This window comes from Pleurodeles waltl, chromosome 6 (assembly GCF_031143425.1).
Source record: "Pleurodeles waltl isolate 20211129_DDA chromosome 6, aPleWal1.hap1.20221129, whole genome shotgun sequence".
Lineage (NCBI taxonomy): Eukaryota > Metazoa > Chordata > Amphibia > Caudata > Salamandridae > Pleurodeles > Pleurodeles waltl.
Genome location: NC_090445.1, coordinates 1,407,950,751 through 1,407,967,544, shown reverse-complemented (window position 1 = coordinate 1,407,967,544; position 16,794 = coordinate 1,407,950,751). Strand labels below are relative to the sequence as shown.

Here is a 16,794-nt window from a genome sequence, read left to right as displayed (position 1 = left end):
TGCCTTGAGCTACATTTTTCATTCAATCTTGGCTAGTCAGAAAAAACAGTCATTCACACCACCGATACAAGCCACAATCGCATGCTTCGATCACAGCAACAAAAAGCGACATCCACTCAAACAATGTCTAACTTGCTCACACCATTCACCCATCTCAGCTATCATTCACCAATGTAATCATTCACATGAGTCACTCGGTCACATCTTACACACAGTTCTGCGTACGCGTATTTGCCTCACATAGCATTACTAAGCCACTCACAGCTTTTTTTTTTTACTCACAACTTGCAGTCTCATGCATGCACAATTTCTCACTGAACACCACTCCTGCACTAATGGTGCTAACCCCTACACTTACAGTGACTGTTGAACATCTTTAGTTAACAAAATTACTTGATTAGAGTGACAAAGATCAAAATGAAATAATAGAGGTGAGACAGGATTAAAAGGAGTGAAATAATATTATTAGTGGTTCTCCAATTTGTGCAATAGCTTAACACACCCGTGCAATTAAGTTGAGCACACACAACACTCATAAAGTAGTAATCGTGAAATTGACCAGTAGTAACTTAAACGCATCTTGAAGTCTTCACAGGTAAGGCTGGGTAAATTTCCTGTGGTAAACTGAATTGAATTCCAAGTGAAGTTGCCTTTTCCTGTTTCTTCTGTTTTCTGTGCATACATAACATAGTGAACAGCTAAAAATATCCCATGGTGATCCATGTAATGCTGTGGGAATACCTGTCCATTCCGCCAATCACAATCTGTAACTGGTCAGCAAGGCCAGTGCTAGGGTGAATGTCTTCTTACAAGTCAATCAGAAGAGACTAACCACATCCTTTTCTTACATGAATTATGAATTTCTGCTTTCAGACAATCAGGATAGTTCTCTCGGGTTAGACCCTTCTGATAGGATGCAAGGTACCCATTTAGAGTTACAATGGGCAGTGCATGGTTCCATTGAGCAGTTTAAGTGGTTTTCGCGTGTTCAGACTATGAATCCACTCTTTTTTTTTTAAATTGGGAACAGCCCATGAAGCAGTTACTTGTATTTTTTGTAGCCATGATCTGCTTTGCAGACAAAATTAATAAAAACATGGAATTATTTACTTCTACAGTACGTCAGGCAAGGTTTACCCATGAATATTTGAGATCATCATAGAGCAGTGGTTCTTATCCTGGGGGAAGGACCTTACTCAGAGGGACTGAGACTACTTAAAAAAAATTAATACTATTAACAGGCTAATAAAATTTAATTAAAATAAAGAAGCAAAATGTACAACTGTAAATCCTCCAATTTGTTTGTGGGAGCATTGCAAGTGAAGTATATAGAATACAGTATTGTATGGACGATAAGTGACCCAAATTAATTTGGAAAAGCACCAGCATTCCAATTTAAATTGTTTTTTGTTTATTTGTGAATGAAAAAAACATTTTATCATTTGTGTGTTTGTTTGATAAATTCCTGTTTCTGTATTTGCTGTGCGTTGTTTTGCTGTTCAAATCATAAATGCGTAGCTGGGGTACCCTGGTTTCCACTGATGACTCCTCGGGGGCCCCCAGATTCCAGCAATAATGCAGTGGGTTCCCCGAGTTGCAGTAATGATTAAAAGGGGGTCCACAGAAGTCAAAAGGTTGAGAACCACTGTTGTGGAGTAATACATCCCCATCTTGAAATCATCATGGAGTAATACAGCCAGATGCTATCTTGGGATAATACATCTCCATCACTAAGTAATCATATGGCCTCATTCTAAAGTTATGCTGCTGGCATCCTTGAGTAATGCAGCCTTATTTTTATGTCATCACAGCATCATTCTGTAATAATACAGCTCCATCCTGGAGTACTCCTAGGATCATCCTGGACTAATCCTGAAATCATCCTGCAGTAGTAAATGACCATCACATGTTTTCCACCAAAGTAATCAGGAACCCATCCTTGAGTAATCCAGCCTAATCTAGAAATCATCCTGGGGTCGTCCCGCATTAGTAAATGATCATCACATGTTTTTCGCTGAAGTAATCAGGAAACCATCCTGGAGTAGTTTCTGTCATGACTCTAGAGTCATCTCATTTAAATATTTCGCCCTAAAGGCATACTTCAGGATGTCTTGGGATGACTTCCCCAGATAATTACAGGAATAGAACAGCTGAAGTCATCAGGTGACTTCAGAATGACTCCAGGATGATCTTCCTTTTTGACTTGAGAGTATTACAGCACATTTTTCCAAACTCTGCTGAATTGATTGAACCTCTTAGAATGGTGTGAATAGGTTTCTAGTCAGGAACAGGCATTCAGGCTCTGAAAAATGCTACAGCAAATGCACTCTTGTGGAAACTTTGCTTCCGAGGCAAAACAGGTTTCATTACATTAGATCCCACCGTTTAGGTCTGTCTGAAGTCCTTTCCAAATGTACTAAAGATCAGGAATGGAATGTAGCTTTTGCTGCACAAACTTCGAACATGACTGACCATGGTACTATACAGAGAACTGTTAGCATGCATATGAGCTATCAAACACTACATTTGGGGCAGTAAATTCATTATTTGCATGGACCATAGGCCCTTACTAAGTATTTTTGATTTCCGGCAGATGACATGCTTCCATTGCAAGAATAGCTCATTTAGCCGTAAACTACAGGAATTTTGCTTCAAAGTAAAATTTGTATTAGGGAAAAAACAGTACTATAGAGTTCTTATCAACAATGTCTATAGACAGCATGAGTGACTTAAAGATGTAGATATTGATGTAATAGCTTACATCTAGGAAGTGGCGTAGTCATCGAAATGGGGAGTTACAGAGGAAGAATGGCTATAATCAGACAACAAAGATGAAGAGATGAAGTGATGCTCACTGTGAAAAAATCCAGGATGGATGTCCTCCATCAAGTTTTGCAGGGGCTTTTGAGATCATTTGGCCATGTATCAGATGACTTATGCTATGAAGGAAATTTATTTATCAGAGATAGGAAATGTCTTCAGCCACTTAGAGTGAGACTAATGTTGCTGGAGCAGGTTCATTGTGATCATGTGTGTATATTAGTGGTAGCAAATTTGTTAAAAACGTACTTTTGGTGACCGGGATGGATTATGAAGCTATCCAATGGGTGTCACACGTGAGGAATGCATTGAAGTCAATAAGCGTTTTAAAACTGCACAATTATCTATGACACCAGTCAACTGGCCATCCACCTCATGGCAAAAACTGGCTTTAGAAATTGGGAGTCCGATTTAACATTTTGCCTTCCTATGTGAAGTTTGCCCTGGTTTTATACAATTACCACTCAAAATAACTAGAGATTAAGGCCCACATTTATACTTTTTTAGTGCTGCATTTGCGTCATTTATTTTTACGCAAAAGCGGTGCAAACGTACAAAATACAATTGTATTTTGCATCAAAAAGTGGGGCAAATGCAGTGCTAAAAAAGTATAAATATGGGCCTAAGTTTGTAGAACATGCTAGCATTCGAGTTGTAATGGAATGTGTGCACGCTCCCTCCCGAACAGAACCCTCACATCTGCAAAAGCAGACAGGAGGCCTAACCTTCTCCTACCCTGCACCCAAAACTCAGGACAACCTTCCTCCTCCTTGCTTTTGGAATTCTGAAAAGAAAAGACCTGACATCAGCACCCAGGGTGGCGTCTATATACGACCTGCAACATCATGTCTAGTGACCACGACGCCAATGACGGACGCAGAGTTGACTGATGCCACCTGATACCGTGCAGAGGTGCTGCTCGCAGAAAAATCTTTGGATCCAGACTGATGGCTGTGGGAAATTCTAAAGTAAGGAATCTGCAACTAGAAGTCTCTTTCAGATACATGCTCTACACCAGAACTGAATTAGATCAAGATCCTAGTTTAGCCTGTAATAAAGTTTCACAGTGGACAACTGAGCCACTGGATAAAGTGATTCCTAAAAAAAAAGAACAAAGGTACTAACAAAAGGTCTGCATCCTGGTGCATCCCTAATTTAATGACTCTTTGGCAAGCAAGAAAGCTGAGAGACTATGTATAAGGAACTATAATGAAATAAACAAAGCAAGTTATAGAAAATCCATCAGGATATCTCACGCAGAGATTAAATTTGCTAAGATCTCATATTATGATGGAAAGATTGACTTGGCATCAAATACACCACAGCAGATTTTCAAGATAGTTGAAATCTTACTTGCCCCCCTCTAACTCCTTGATGGTTGAACCCTCAGTGCAGCAGTGTAGTGAGCTAGCAAGATTTTTCCAGAAAAAAATCCAATGTATTACATTTCTAAAATCTGAGTTACTTCTCAATTCCAAGCCCAAAAAAGATGGGCAGACAGGCATTATCCCTGCCCTCTCGACCTTTCCTCTTATGATGCTGGAGGGCCTTCTGGCAATACTTAATAAAGGTAAGTCGGGCTCACTTTTGGACCCAGCTCCCTCTTATACATTAGTGAAAGCCAGCGACCAGATCCTGCTGGTATTCCTTTAATTGTTTTATCTTTATTTAACCGGAGGAATCGTACCATCAATTTGGAAACAGACTATGGTGAAAGCATTAATAAAAGAAACACTCTTGCCCCTCTTGCTCCAGGAAATGATAGTACGATTTTGCATCTTCCGGAAACGAGTAAAGAGCTCGAAAGAAATGTGACTAAGGCCTTCTCGGATTTCCTAGAGAGCAATAATATTCTTCATTCTACCTAGACTGGGTTTAGAGCTTATCACGGCAAAGAGACCACGCTCCTCGCAGTTGTTGAAGAGATCAAAAGATGCAGGATCAAGAGGCTCAGCGGCCATTATCCTCCTTGACCTCAGCACAGCTTTTAATACTATCAACCATGACATTCCCATTGACAGAATTCACTGTGTAGAAATCTTGGGAAGCGCCCTCTCCTATCTTCAATCCTTTCTCAAGGGCCGGACCTCCCAGGTATTCAAGGAAGGCTGCAGCTCAGATATTCTTCAATTGGACTGCGGAGTACCACAGGGCTCCTCTCTAAGCCCCATGCTTTTCAATCTGTACATGCGACCATTGGCAGATATCTTCCTCCCTTTTGGGATATCCATAATATCATATGCAGACGATACCCATTTGGTCTTTGCCCTTTTGCACAACCAGCATACCAGTTCTACGATGCTTGGCCCCTGTCTAGAGAAAGTAGCTAAAACGATAAATAACTCGTCCCTGAAACTAAATGGTGACAGAACTGAGCTCATAATTCTCAGTAACTCTTCGAATGCTTACATGAGTCTCGGATGGCCAAGTTGCCTGGCACATCCCCAGCCCCAAGACCGCTATAAAAAACTTGGGGGGTTGGTTCAATAACTTCCTGATCATGATCACCCAGGCAAAACAATTTAGCAGCTACCTGTCATGGCCTTCTCAAGATGCTCAGGAAAATTCTGCACTTTCTGCCTCCTTCTTCTAATAGAATAGTGGTCCAGGCACTCATTGTCTCTCGCCTGGACTATGGCAATCCTCTGTACCTAGGAGCTCCAAAGGCAGTAATAAGGAAACTACAGGTTGTGCAGAATTCCACTGCAAGAATTCTATACAACAATCCCAAGCATGAGTCTGCCCGGCAAGCACATTCCTCTCTTCACTGGATTCCAGTGGCTCAGAGGATTAAGTTTAGAGCCCTCTGTATAGCCCACAGTGCTCTCCGCTGCAAAGGTCCTGAGATCTCCCCACAATTGATTGTTTCCCATACCTTTGGAAGAAATCTTCGATCAACTGATACCTGCTTGGCTAAGATACCCTCCATCAAAAAGGCCAGAAACAGTGGCCGGTCTTTCAGACAAAATGCTTCTAAAATCTGAAACTCATTACCCTCACCCTTTGGTCAACCATGTCTGAACTTTCCTTTAGTTAAACTTTTGAAAACCTGGCTCTTCGATGGCATCACACCTTAGTCTCATGGACCTGCTTGCTATGCACTGATTAATGCTAGGATGCCTTCTGATAGCTATGGTTACATTGGCTTATTTCAAAGCCACTTTGTGCAGATTTGCACGGGCACGTCAACACACGTCCTTCACTTGATTATGGACGCATGCCTTATTAAGTGAATCCACACGTGCTATCACTTTGCTATCATCCTCTATTTTGAATTATTGCACTAGGCAACAACATCTCTATGTATATTTTGCAGCCTTGAAAAAGTCACCTGTTGTGACGAAACACATGTTGGCTGTGTATATGGAACTATGCTCAACTGACTACTTGGCTGTATTTATGGATCAATGCTCAACATATCTCTTTTGATGGCCTTGGCTACTAATTAAAGTAATCCACTACAACCAACTCAACTGGAGGACATATCTATTATGAACATTGTTTTGATTGCTGCAGCTTCTGTGCAAAATTTTACGTTTAGTGCTTCTTTGAAGCACTGCCGTGTGCTCTTGGGTAGTGGAGCATCTTACCGCAAAGCACCATAACCCACTCCATGTTTGCCGGATTTTCAACATGAACTACTATTGACTATACTTGCTCAATGTGTGGGAAGTGCAACCCTTTCTACTACCACTACCCACCCCCTTTCTCATCTTTTAATTAGCTGTGAGTAGTTTTTAAAGGCCACTTTGTAGGAGCTCAGGGAGGAGGTGGGGGATTTTATCTTTTGGGGAAGAGGGTAGGTTGAAAGGCACCAGGAGGGAAATGCTCTGATTTGCAAATGGACACTGGGACTTAGAGGTCACTGAGTTTGAAAGTAGAGGGAACATTTTGAGGTACAAGTGACATACACCCCGCCCCAAGAGTCAATAAAACCACAACCATATTTAAATATAAGAAACATATAAGAAACATCTAAAGCGAGCTGTAGTGCATTTTAAGACAGCCTGTTTTTGTCTGTTGGAAAATGTGATTGTGGACTCAAGAAAGTTAAAATATGTAAGTGTGCCATAGCTGAAACCCTAGGATTATGTCAAAGATTGGGAAGGAGGAACGGCAGAGACATTTTAAGACATTGCCAAAGTTGACAATTATCCAAGGTCACCACCTTTTGCAAGGGCCCTATGCGGAACTGATTTTTCTCTCTATCTCTGTCTTTTTCTCTGACCGCATAATGTATAATTTGATACAGTATGGCATCATGCAGTCTTGAAATAACAGACAGTAGGTAATGAAATGAAAAGCTGTTCGAAACAAAAGGTCTAAAAACATACTTAAGATAAATACTTAAGATGACTCAGAGGAAAGGGGGGCATTCCAAGAGTACAGGTTTTATTAGTCCTGCTGGCTAACAACCAGTTGGTTAATAAAAGTATTTGTACTGGGAAATTAAGGCGAGAAACGATTTGCAGAACTTGAGTTATAGTGTAACTGGTGAATATAGCACATTAGGGGCCTGATTTATGAAAAGTTAGCGCTGCCTTTGCATCATTTTTTTGGCGCAAAAGTGGTGTAAACTTACAAAATATGATTCTTTTGTACGTTTGAGCCGCTTTTGCTTAAAAAAATGACGTAAAAGAGGCGCTAACATTTCATAAATCAGCTACTTTTATTGAGCTACAAACATTTTTCACTTCTCTACTACATACATTACTTTATTACAAGTTCTATGCAAAAGACATAAGACACCATGTCGATGCTGTGCCTCTTCGAACGATAATACGAGAACAAAGAAACGTTAAATGGACTCTTCGCCAAACGAGTAACTTTTCAGGCTGTGATCGCAAAGACCACTAGAGCGTCTTTCCTAATGAAATGCAAAGTAATACATTGGTTTATTTAATTAAAAAAACAATGACAATGATTGGTTATTCATTGCATTTGATAGGACAGTTACATTTATCCGTGGAAAAATACAGACATTCATCGTAAAAAACTCAACTACTTTGATTTTAGTTCTTCTAAACAATTATGTAAATGTTAAGATATGTATGCTCTCTGCAAATTGTCAAAATACACCTTGCTAGCACTCTCCCAGATTGAGGTTTTTGTAATCTGTTTTCAGACAGCTCAGATATGCATAATATGGATCAAAGTCCTGACCCTTTGGGATGCTCCTGTTAACATGCCTCATACTTTTATACCAGGAACATTACAGTGATTTGTAAACTATATTTGATCATTCGTGTTACAAGAAGTATCACTAGCTTCTCCCCATTTCCCTACCACTGCAATTTGTGTATATCTTGAATGTTTTTTTTTTCATTTCCACCACTGACTGGGGCTGTGTGACTTTGTGTACAAGTGTTCTACAGAGTTGGACAACACTTTTGTAAGAAAACAGACAGTTTATTGATTAGCGTACCTTTTTGTAATGTGTGATATATATATATACATTTTTTTTTTAAAGAAGAGGGTCCACTGGAAAATTACAACGGCATTGTCACACACTAAAACTATTGGTTGAATAAGTTCTGTAAAAATAGATTAAGGTGTTCCATAGCAAGGCCCATATTTCTACTTATTTAGCGCCGCATATGCGTCATTTTGTGACGCAAAATCGGCGCAAACTTACAAAATACAATTGTATTTCGTAAGTTTGAGCCGCTTTTGCATCAAAAAGCGTAGCTAAAAAAGTATATATATGGGCCCAAGTTCCCTGAGAAAGTGAAAATATAATTGAACGCTAACTAGCAGAGTTGCTTAGACCCTCTAATTAATAACGGACACTAAAAGTCCCTAAAACCAAATTACATTTGTGGCAGGTGTTTGTAGTGCGTTAGTACCCGATTTATTGATCAGAATAAGAATGGGGAATAACATACATAAGTGCCTGGTTTCCACATTTTACATGTTTTACAACCACCATTGCCATCAGCCAAAATCTGGGTTTGACAGCAGGATCAAAATGTGGGCACAATTTGAGCTCAGCTCAGGATGAGCACTAGTGACCATTTTTACGTGAACGTCCAGGTATTATCAATTTTGTATGTACAAAAGTTGATTTGAAATTAGACAACTAGGCCTATTCTACGAAGGGGTGTGTGTGTGTGGAGAGGGGGGGGCATTGTATCCATTGCTTGAGTGTTCCTTTCCTGCTTTGTCACAGTGCTGAGAGTGTGTCCCTTCTGCTGAGCGCAGGAACATCCATGTTCCACCACTTGAAAGAGAAGGCACGGCGGAGGACGTTGGTACCACAGTGCACGTTTCCATCATGCTGGTGATAAGAGAGGTAGTCATCCATAAAGGTGCAGTGCAGTCCCAGGGGTTCCAGCAGGGACCGTACTTCCTCTTCCAGGCAACATTTCCCATCGATGATTGGGCCAAAGGGCTTCGGTATGCCCAGGTGACTCCCCAGCACCAACATGTTCACCTAAGCAGAAGGCAAAAACAAGAAATTTGTTATGCTCTAATGGGCAACTAAAACAAGCAAATTGGCATCTTTTTAAACAGGGGACTGTGTTAATGGATTTTGATTCACATCTCACAACACTACGCCATATTTCTTCCGCCCATGGGTAGCTTTTAAAAATCTTGAATAAGCATCTTAGGTTTATTGTTAGGGACAGAACTCAGATTGAAGATTACATTATATAGTGAAATAAATTCTTTCTTAAGAGCTACAGCTTAAATTGAATATGAGAAAGAAACCGATGTGGTCCGAGATGTAAATGTAGTATCACTTCTCCATGCTCATTTTGCCAGTTGACTAGTAGACTAATTAAAAAACATAAACATCCTTTCCTTAAAAAAGATAAGATAGCATTGACCATCATCCTGCAGCCTTAAATTAATTTTCTGGGAACTTTTATTTAAGAAAATAAATGTACAACGAAATTCAAAGGACTACTGAAAAGATGCTCAAATTAAACTTGTACTTTCTGTTTCACTTCTGACATCTTGAGAATAAGAATGGCAAAAACAGAATTTTGTTCCTCAGACATTTTTACAGTACAACTATTTTGCCTTTTAAATATTAATATAGGCGTTTCAGTAATACCATTTAATGACAATGACAATCTAGACTAAGGACTGTTGTAAGTGCACTCTAAAATGCACTATTCGTCCAAAATAAATTAATAAATGCTAAAGTTGTGTCGGAGAGAGGAAGTATCCAATAGTTTGCATGAGGGAACTACAATTTGGGTTCAAAACAAATGATTTGGCCTGAGCGACCACTAACCATGATGCACTACGTATGTATGTGGTTAGTGCAGAGAAGTGACTCTCACATGAGTTTCGCCTACCAACGGATCACACTGCTTCTCCATGACGGGCAGGTGGAAACACATTTGCATTGGTCCATGCACACTACAAATCAAGGGTCAGATTTAAGGGAAAATGAGGGTGCGTGTTGCTGCGCCAAATTTGGCAGTGTCGCGCACCCTCATGTTCACAACGCAGGAATGTGGCATATTTAATAGTATGCGGCGAACCCCTATGTTTCTCCCTGCGCCGGCCCTAAATCTTCTGGCGTGCGCCATCGCAGCCACCCTTGCACCATTGTGCAAGTATGGCTGCATTGAGGGAGAGATTGTTTTTGTGCAGGAAGGAACACCTTCCTGCACAAAAACAATCTTAAATGGCGATTTGCTTTTTCTATGTGTTCTGCAGAATACAGAACACGTGGAAAGAGCAGAAAACGAGGAGAAATGAAAGCATTTCTCCTTGTTACGCCAAGCTAACGCCACGGCTGGGGTGGCATTACATTTTGGCACTGCTGCTGGTTCACAAACACTTGTAAATCTGGGGCAGCGTCAAAATGCAATGGGTGTCACTGTGGCACACCCACTGCAACACCCATTGCAACACCCATTGCACGCCCATTCTACGTAAAGTGCTGCGTGTGAAAAGGGAGGAATTTACAAGGTGGCGTTAAGCCATAAAAAGTTGCTTACCACCACCTCGTAAAAACGGTGCTGTGCATATCGCCACTGGAGCGTCACTAAAAGAAGGATTCAATTAAAAATGATAAAATAATTTAAAAAAACACTTCCCTTATCTGTAGCTCACTGCTCCATCCGCTCCTTCTGGTCCTCTGAAGGCACAGGCTCCCAGCCTGCCCTGCGACAATCCTGACGCTGCTCAGAGCAGCATCAAGATTGGCTGGGAACACCCAGCTAGGGAGTTTCCAGGCAGACTGGGAGCCTGTGCAGGCTCTTTCCATCCCAGTAACTGAGTTGCTGGACTGGAAAGAGCCCTGTGCGCATGTGTGTTTGGCCGGCCAGAGATGGCCGGCCAAACACACATGCCCTCTGAGGGGAAGCGCTGAGCACTCCCCCTCATTGCTCATCACCCCAGTGACCCCGCCCCTTCCCCCAAAAACGATAATAAACAAAGTTTATTCTTGTTTTGGGGAAAAAGGTTAGCAGTTGCCCCTGGTGGGGGTGGGGACTCCGCTGCCCTTATCGCGGAGCTGCCCCTGCTTATAACATCTGCTTATAACATCTGATAGAGAATGACGAAGGACTGGCACTAAAAAACTTTTAGAAGGACTGGCACTAAAAAACGTTTTTGTAAAGTGCTATGTATTATGAAAAGAAATGTGAGATGAGCAGTGCATTGCTGAGACATGTTGTTGCAGGGACAGTTTGGCAGGCTTGCAAACCAGCCTGCCTGTTAAGAGGGCACCAGAAAGTGCAAAATGCTAAGGCAGAAACAAGCCAGATAAAAATCATAGTGGAAATTACTTGATGTAACCAAGTAAAGTTCTACACTAAGGGCCAGATGTAGGAAACGATTTGCGAGTCGCAAACGGCAAAAAATGCCGTTTGCGAGTCGCAAATCTCAGTTTCCTATGCAGAAATGCATTTTGCGAGTAGGGACTGACTCGCAAAATGCATTTCCGAATCGCAAATAGGAAGGGGTGTTCCCTTCCTATTTGCGATTCGCAGTGGTATGCAAATGGTGTCGCAGTTACCATCCACTTGAAGTGGATGGTAACCCACTCGCAAATTGGAACGGGTCCCCATGGGACCCCTTCCCCTTTGTGAATGGACCACAAATTATTTTTTCAGGGTAGGTAGTAGTCCAAGGGACCACTACCTGCCCTGAAAAAATACCGAAACTAAAGGTTTCGGATTTTTTTTAAGTGCAGCTCGTTTTCCTTTAAGGAAAACGGGCTACACTTAAAAAAAAAAACTGCTTTATTTATAAGCAGTCACGAACATGGAGGTCTGCTGACTACATGTTTGCGAGTGCCCATAGCCGCTATGGGGCCACAATTTGCGACCCACCTCATTAATATTAATGAGGTGGGTCTTTGCGACCCCATACCGAAATTGGATTTTTGCTACATCTGGCCCTTAGGGAGGCTATAAGGGGACTCTACGTAGCTACAGCCGGCATATCTTGGGATCGTTCTGCTCTCTCCTTTATACACTAGGGCCCATATTTATAGTTTTTTAGTGCCGCATTTGCGTAATTTATGATGCAAAAGTGGCGCAAACTTGCAAAATACAATTGTATTTTGTGAGTTTGTGCTGTTTTTGCATCAAAAAGCGGCGCAAATGTGGCGCTAAAAAAGTATAAATATGGGCCTAAGTTTAAAGCAACCTTTTAATCTTTGATTTGCTATGTTTGGCAATCATCTCAGGATTAATAAAATACTCTGGGACACCAAGGTCTAACATGGTCTGTGTAGTGAAAGAAAAGCAAGGATTTTTTAATAAATTATTCAGCTCTAGGCAAACTTTTAATACTAGTCTTGAAAAGGCCGCCTCTGTTAAAAGCCAGATTTTAAGCCATAGTAATAGAGGTGCTAATTGTGTAGTGTCTACTTCAGTTTGACAAATGTGAGTGGCAGTACTCGTGGGTACTAACAACAAATGTGAGTGGCAGTACTCATGGGTACTAAAAGAAGTCTGAGGAAAATAGATTTTCAGTTTCCGCTCTTTGACTAGCTCCAGAGTAAATGTGACCCCATGAATCCGCCCCATATAGAGCTATTAAAATGCATTCAGTACTATCCAACTGAGCCATCACCTTCAAAGGTCTGTGACCGAGGGGGTACGTGGCTTGAGCCATAGTGGAATGGCTGCCAGGACTGTTTGCTCCGCATCCAATCCCAAATCATCAGCTCTTACATGCACCGATTGCGCAGGATGACCTCACAAATTTGTGTCACAATAGGTGCTATCCACACTTATGGGGATCTTTGGGACCTATAATCCGAAGGATGTTGGCGGATTTTAAATGTCTTGTTGCAGAGCTAATCAAAACATGGCGGCTGTGAATGCAGAAACGCGACCAAACCCAACCAGCAACCGGCACCATTGGGTCTTGCGGAACAACACTAGGGCCCATATTTATACTTTTTTGTGCCGCATTTGCATCATTTTTTTATGCAAAAGCAGCGCAAACGTACAAAATACAATCATATTGCTTTTGTGTAAAAAAATGACACAAATGTGACACAAAGAAAGTATAAATATGGGCCTAAGACTCTTTAACTGCCTGACTGTGCGGTCTCTCGAAGCACCGCTTCCTTGTTTGTTGCCGGTGCATTTATAAATGCTGCCTTATGATTTCTCAGTCACTTGCTGCAGCCACAGTGGCTTTCATGTCCTGCTCTGCTGATTGTTTAGCCCTTTCTCACCCTTTCTGGATCTGGGTAGAATTTTAATCATGTTTCTGCCTCCAATTTCATCATTTACATGTGAGCCCTGAGTATACACCCTGCTTATATGCCAACATAAGGATTGTGCATATAATAATTTTACAAGATGGCGGCCATCACTTTGTCTTTGCGCCTTGATCTTTTAGGAGCTTACAACTTCACATGTGCTGGCTCCTTACTAATTTTCTACCTAATTTATGATTCTGCCTTACTTTAATGTGAGATATTTTATTTTGCTTTTTTTGTAATGACCCCATCAGATTACCTTGCTGATATCCCTTCCAAATGTGTAAATTGAATGGATGACTTATTCATTAACATGTGGGCTTGTTGGAGGAGGCTCATTGCAATTGTTGTCTCACCTGTTAATTTTGGCCGAATGCTGATTTCGTGCACATAATGAGGAGGTACGTTACTTCTTTTTTATGACAGATTACATTTAAACTCTTTTGTTAATATCACACGCTTCTCTATATTTGCTGCTCGCTCTATGCCAATATGTCTATTTCAATTGGGATTTTTTTGACAATCTAATTACATTTTTTGTAGTATTGCTTAGTATATATGGTGGATCATGAACTCAAAGATATAAAAGATAAAAAGTACAGTAAAGATCCTAAAGATTCCAAAGCAGATTTAAAATGTCAAAAAGCAGATTCGCCTTCCCCAGACTCTCTGATTAAATCAACAACAGATCAGAGTGCTAGTCTTGACATTATCTTAACCGCGTCTTGGAGCACTTCATGACTTGGCTTAAGAAACCAAAACAAACACAGATGCTATGCACCAAGACATAAAAGCATTCCAATCTGACTTCAGAAACCTTGCGAGTCGGCTCACTGATGCAGAATCTAAGACTGGGATGCTAGATGACTCCTCTACATCAGAAAATAAAATGCCATGATGCTATCGACAATACAGTTAAAATCCTTTCTTATGAACCATCTGTACTGGACAATCATAATATGAGGGGAAATCTGCGTATTTTTGGTCTGGCAGAAAACACGGAGAGTAAGGCAAAATTCTGTGCTCAATTCTTTGAAGCCTGGATACGTTGTTCCTTAGTAATTTCGTCTGATAGACAATTTGAAATTGAAACGGCTGATAGAGTTCTTATGAGAAAAGCAGAACTGCAAGATATCACTGGTAACACTAATCCACGGGCTTTGCTTTTTTTGTCCGCTATGTTACAGACGCACCAAAGCAATATTGGCACATAACAGGAAAGTACAAAATGTCCAGTGAAAAGGCTTCCAAATGAATATAGCACTAGACTACTCTAAAGAGACAATTTCTAACAGGAAGGGATTTCTCGCATTACGTCAAAGACTGAGAGACCATTCTATCCTTTTTGGTTTTGCTGGCCCAGCTAGATTTCGTATCACCGTCTAGTGGAAGAAAATGTTCTTCATGGAGCCAGCTGCTCTACATGACTGTTTAGACTTTTTGTTTGGCTCTGATATTGTGGCCTGATTTATATGATCCTCATAAAATTGTTGATCTTTGGCTTATACCTGCTCTATATGGTATTCTTTCCTGATCCTTGGCTGATTGTCTATATTATGTTTACCTAAGGGTATTTTTCTTTATTCTGGGCAGTCTGTTGAACTATATGGCAGGGCTTCACTCCAGATGTTTTTTCGCTATATTTTTTCTTTTTTGTCATTAACTACTTCTATCTGCTTATAATTGGGCGGGGAGGTGGTTTGACTGCTGTCTAGCAATTTGTTTTTTTGTGTTAATCTGTTTTTGTAATTGTTGTTTAATTGAGTGAGGTTATTACAATAGGTGATATAATATGCAAGAATTCCGATTTGAACTCTATGTTCTAATGACTATATGATGATCTGTTTTTTTTTCTTGTTTGACTGTTCATGGTGTAACCTTAATATCCTTATCCTAAATGGGATTTCGGGTGGGATCTTGACTAACTCGGGCCAGCCTGCTTATGGCCTCACTTTCCCTAATCAAAAGGGGGTGGGTAATGTGCCTTGAGCACATGTCAGGGACTTGGTGGCGGCTGGGTAAGTTTCAGGGAAATGGCTTCTGTTTGGTTGCATTTTTGTTTATTTAGCTTTCATTGTTTTCTTTTCTTATTATTCTTATTTTATTGTAATGCTTTTTATCTCTCTTTTTTCTTCTCTTCAAGCTACTCCTCTGGCATGCTGTCTATCTCTGTATTGCTTTCCACCGGGACTTGTGACTCTATTTTCTCACTGTTTGCCTCTGTTTATGTTTTCATCACACCTATACATAATCAAAATCTTATTTATGTCTACTGAGGATTCCTTCACCCACCTCAAACTTATTAGATGTCAATGCTGGACTATGGATGTCTCCACAGTACTGTTATGGCCCCTCTTATTAAGATACTTTCCTTGACTACAAAAGGTCGTAACACTCCAGTTAAGAGGTGTAAGATTGCAGATTACTGTAACACATTGAAAGGTGATGCTATACTGCTTCAGGAGATGCACTTTAATTCTATACAAGATGCTAAATTCTAAAGTCCTTGGATCAATAATATTGGCATGTCCCCTGCAGTGAAAAAATGGAATGGGTTTAAACCTCTCATATCTAACACATCTGGCCTTACAATGTTGTCACACATACACAATCAAAATGATAGATGGATGATTTCTAAGATTATGGAGAGAAATCTTGAGTTTTTCATTGTCAATGTTTATGCTCCCAATCATATTGCAACGATTTTTGGAAAGAACTAGACAAACAGCTAGTGGAACTTCCGGACAACCTTGGGATAGTTCTTGGAGGTGACTTTAATTTGCCCATGAATGGTAACCTGGACAGAATCTCTACTTGTAAATTTATGGCTACCAACTCTCATAAACCGACAAAGATTTGTTGTAATAATAATGATCTAATGGATGTTTGGCGTTGATATAACCCTGCGGTTATGATTACACCTTCTATTCTCCCCCACATCATTGCTTTTCCAGAATAGACTATTTATTGGTTAGTAAAAGCCTTCTTCACTCAGCTTACTCCCCAACCATTGAACCTATTATTATTTCAGATCATGCATACATATGTTTGAAACTTGACTGGGGAGACCCCACACCTCCTTCTGGCCAGTGGAGACTAAATGATGCTTTACATGAGGATAAAAACACTAGGAAAGAGAATGGGTGATTCATCACTTTCTTGTAGAAAACCATATTTCAGATGCCTTACTTTGGACTAGATGGGATGCCTTTATAGCTACACTGAGAAGGGTTATGATTAAAGCTTCCGGTTTTACTGATTTTTACAGATACAGACAGAAAATCTATTTC

At 40.5% G+C, this 16,794-nt stretch overlaps 1 protein-coding gene across 1 annotated transcript in view; it reads right to left on the bottom strand.

Annotated features, from left to right (window-relative positions):
* Positions 1–7,484: 7,484 nt before the first annotated feature.
* LOC138300898 (protein-arginine deiminase type-3-like) overlaps positions 7,485–16,794 on the bottom strand; it is a 624,978-nt gene continuing 615,668 nt past the window's right edge. Inside the window, exon 16 of the mRNA XM_069240758.1 lies at positions 7,485–9,253. Coding sequence (XP_069096859.1) covers positions 8,984–9,253 — 270 coding nt within the window. The 3' untranslated portion in view covers positions 7,485–8,983. The remainder of the gene's footprint in view (positions 9,254–16,794) is intronic.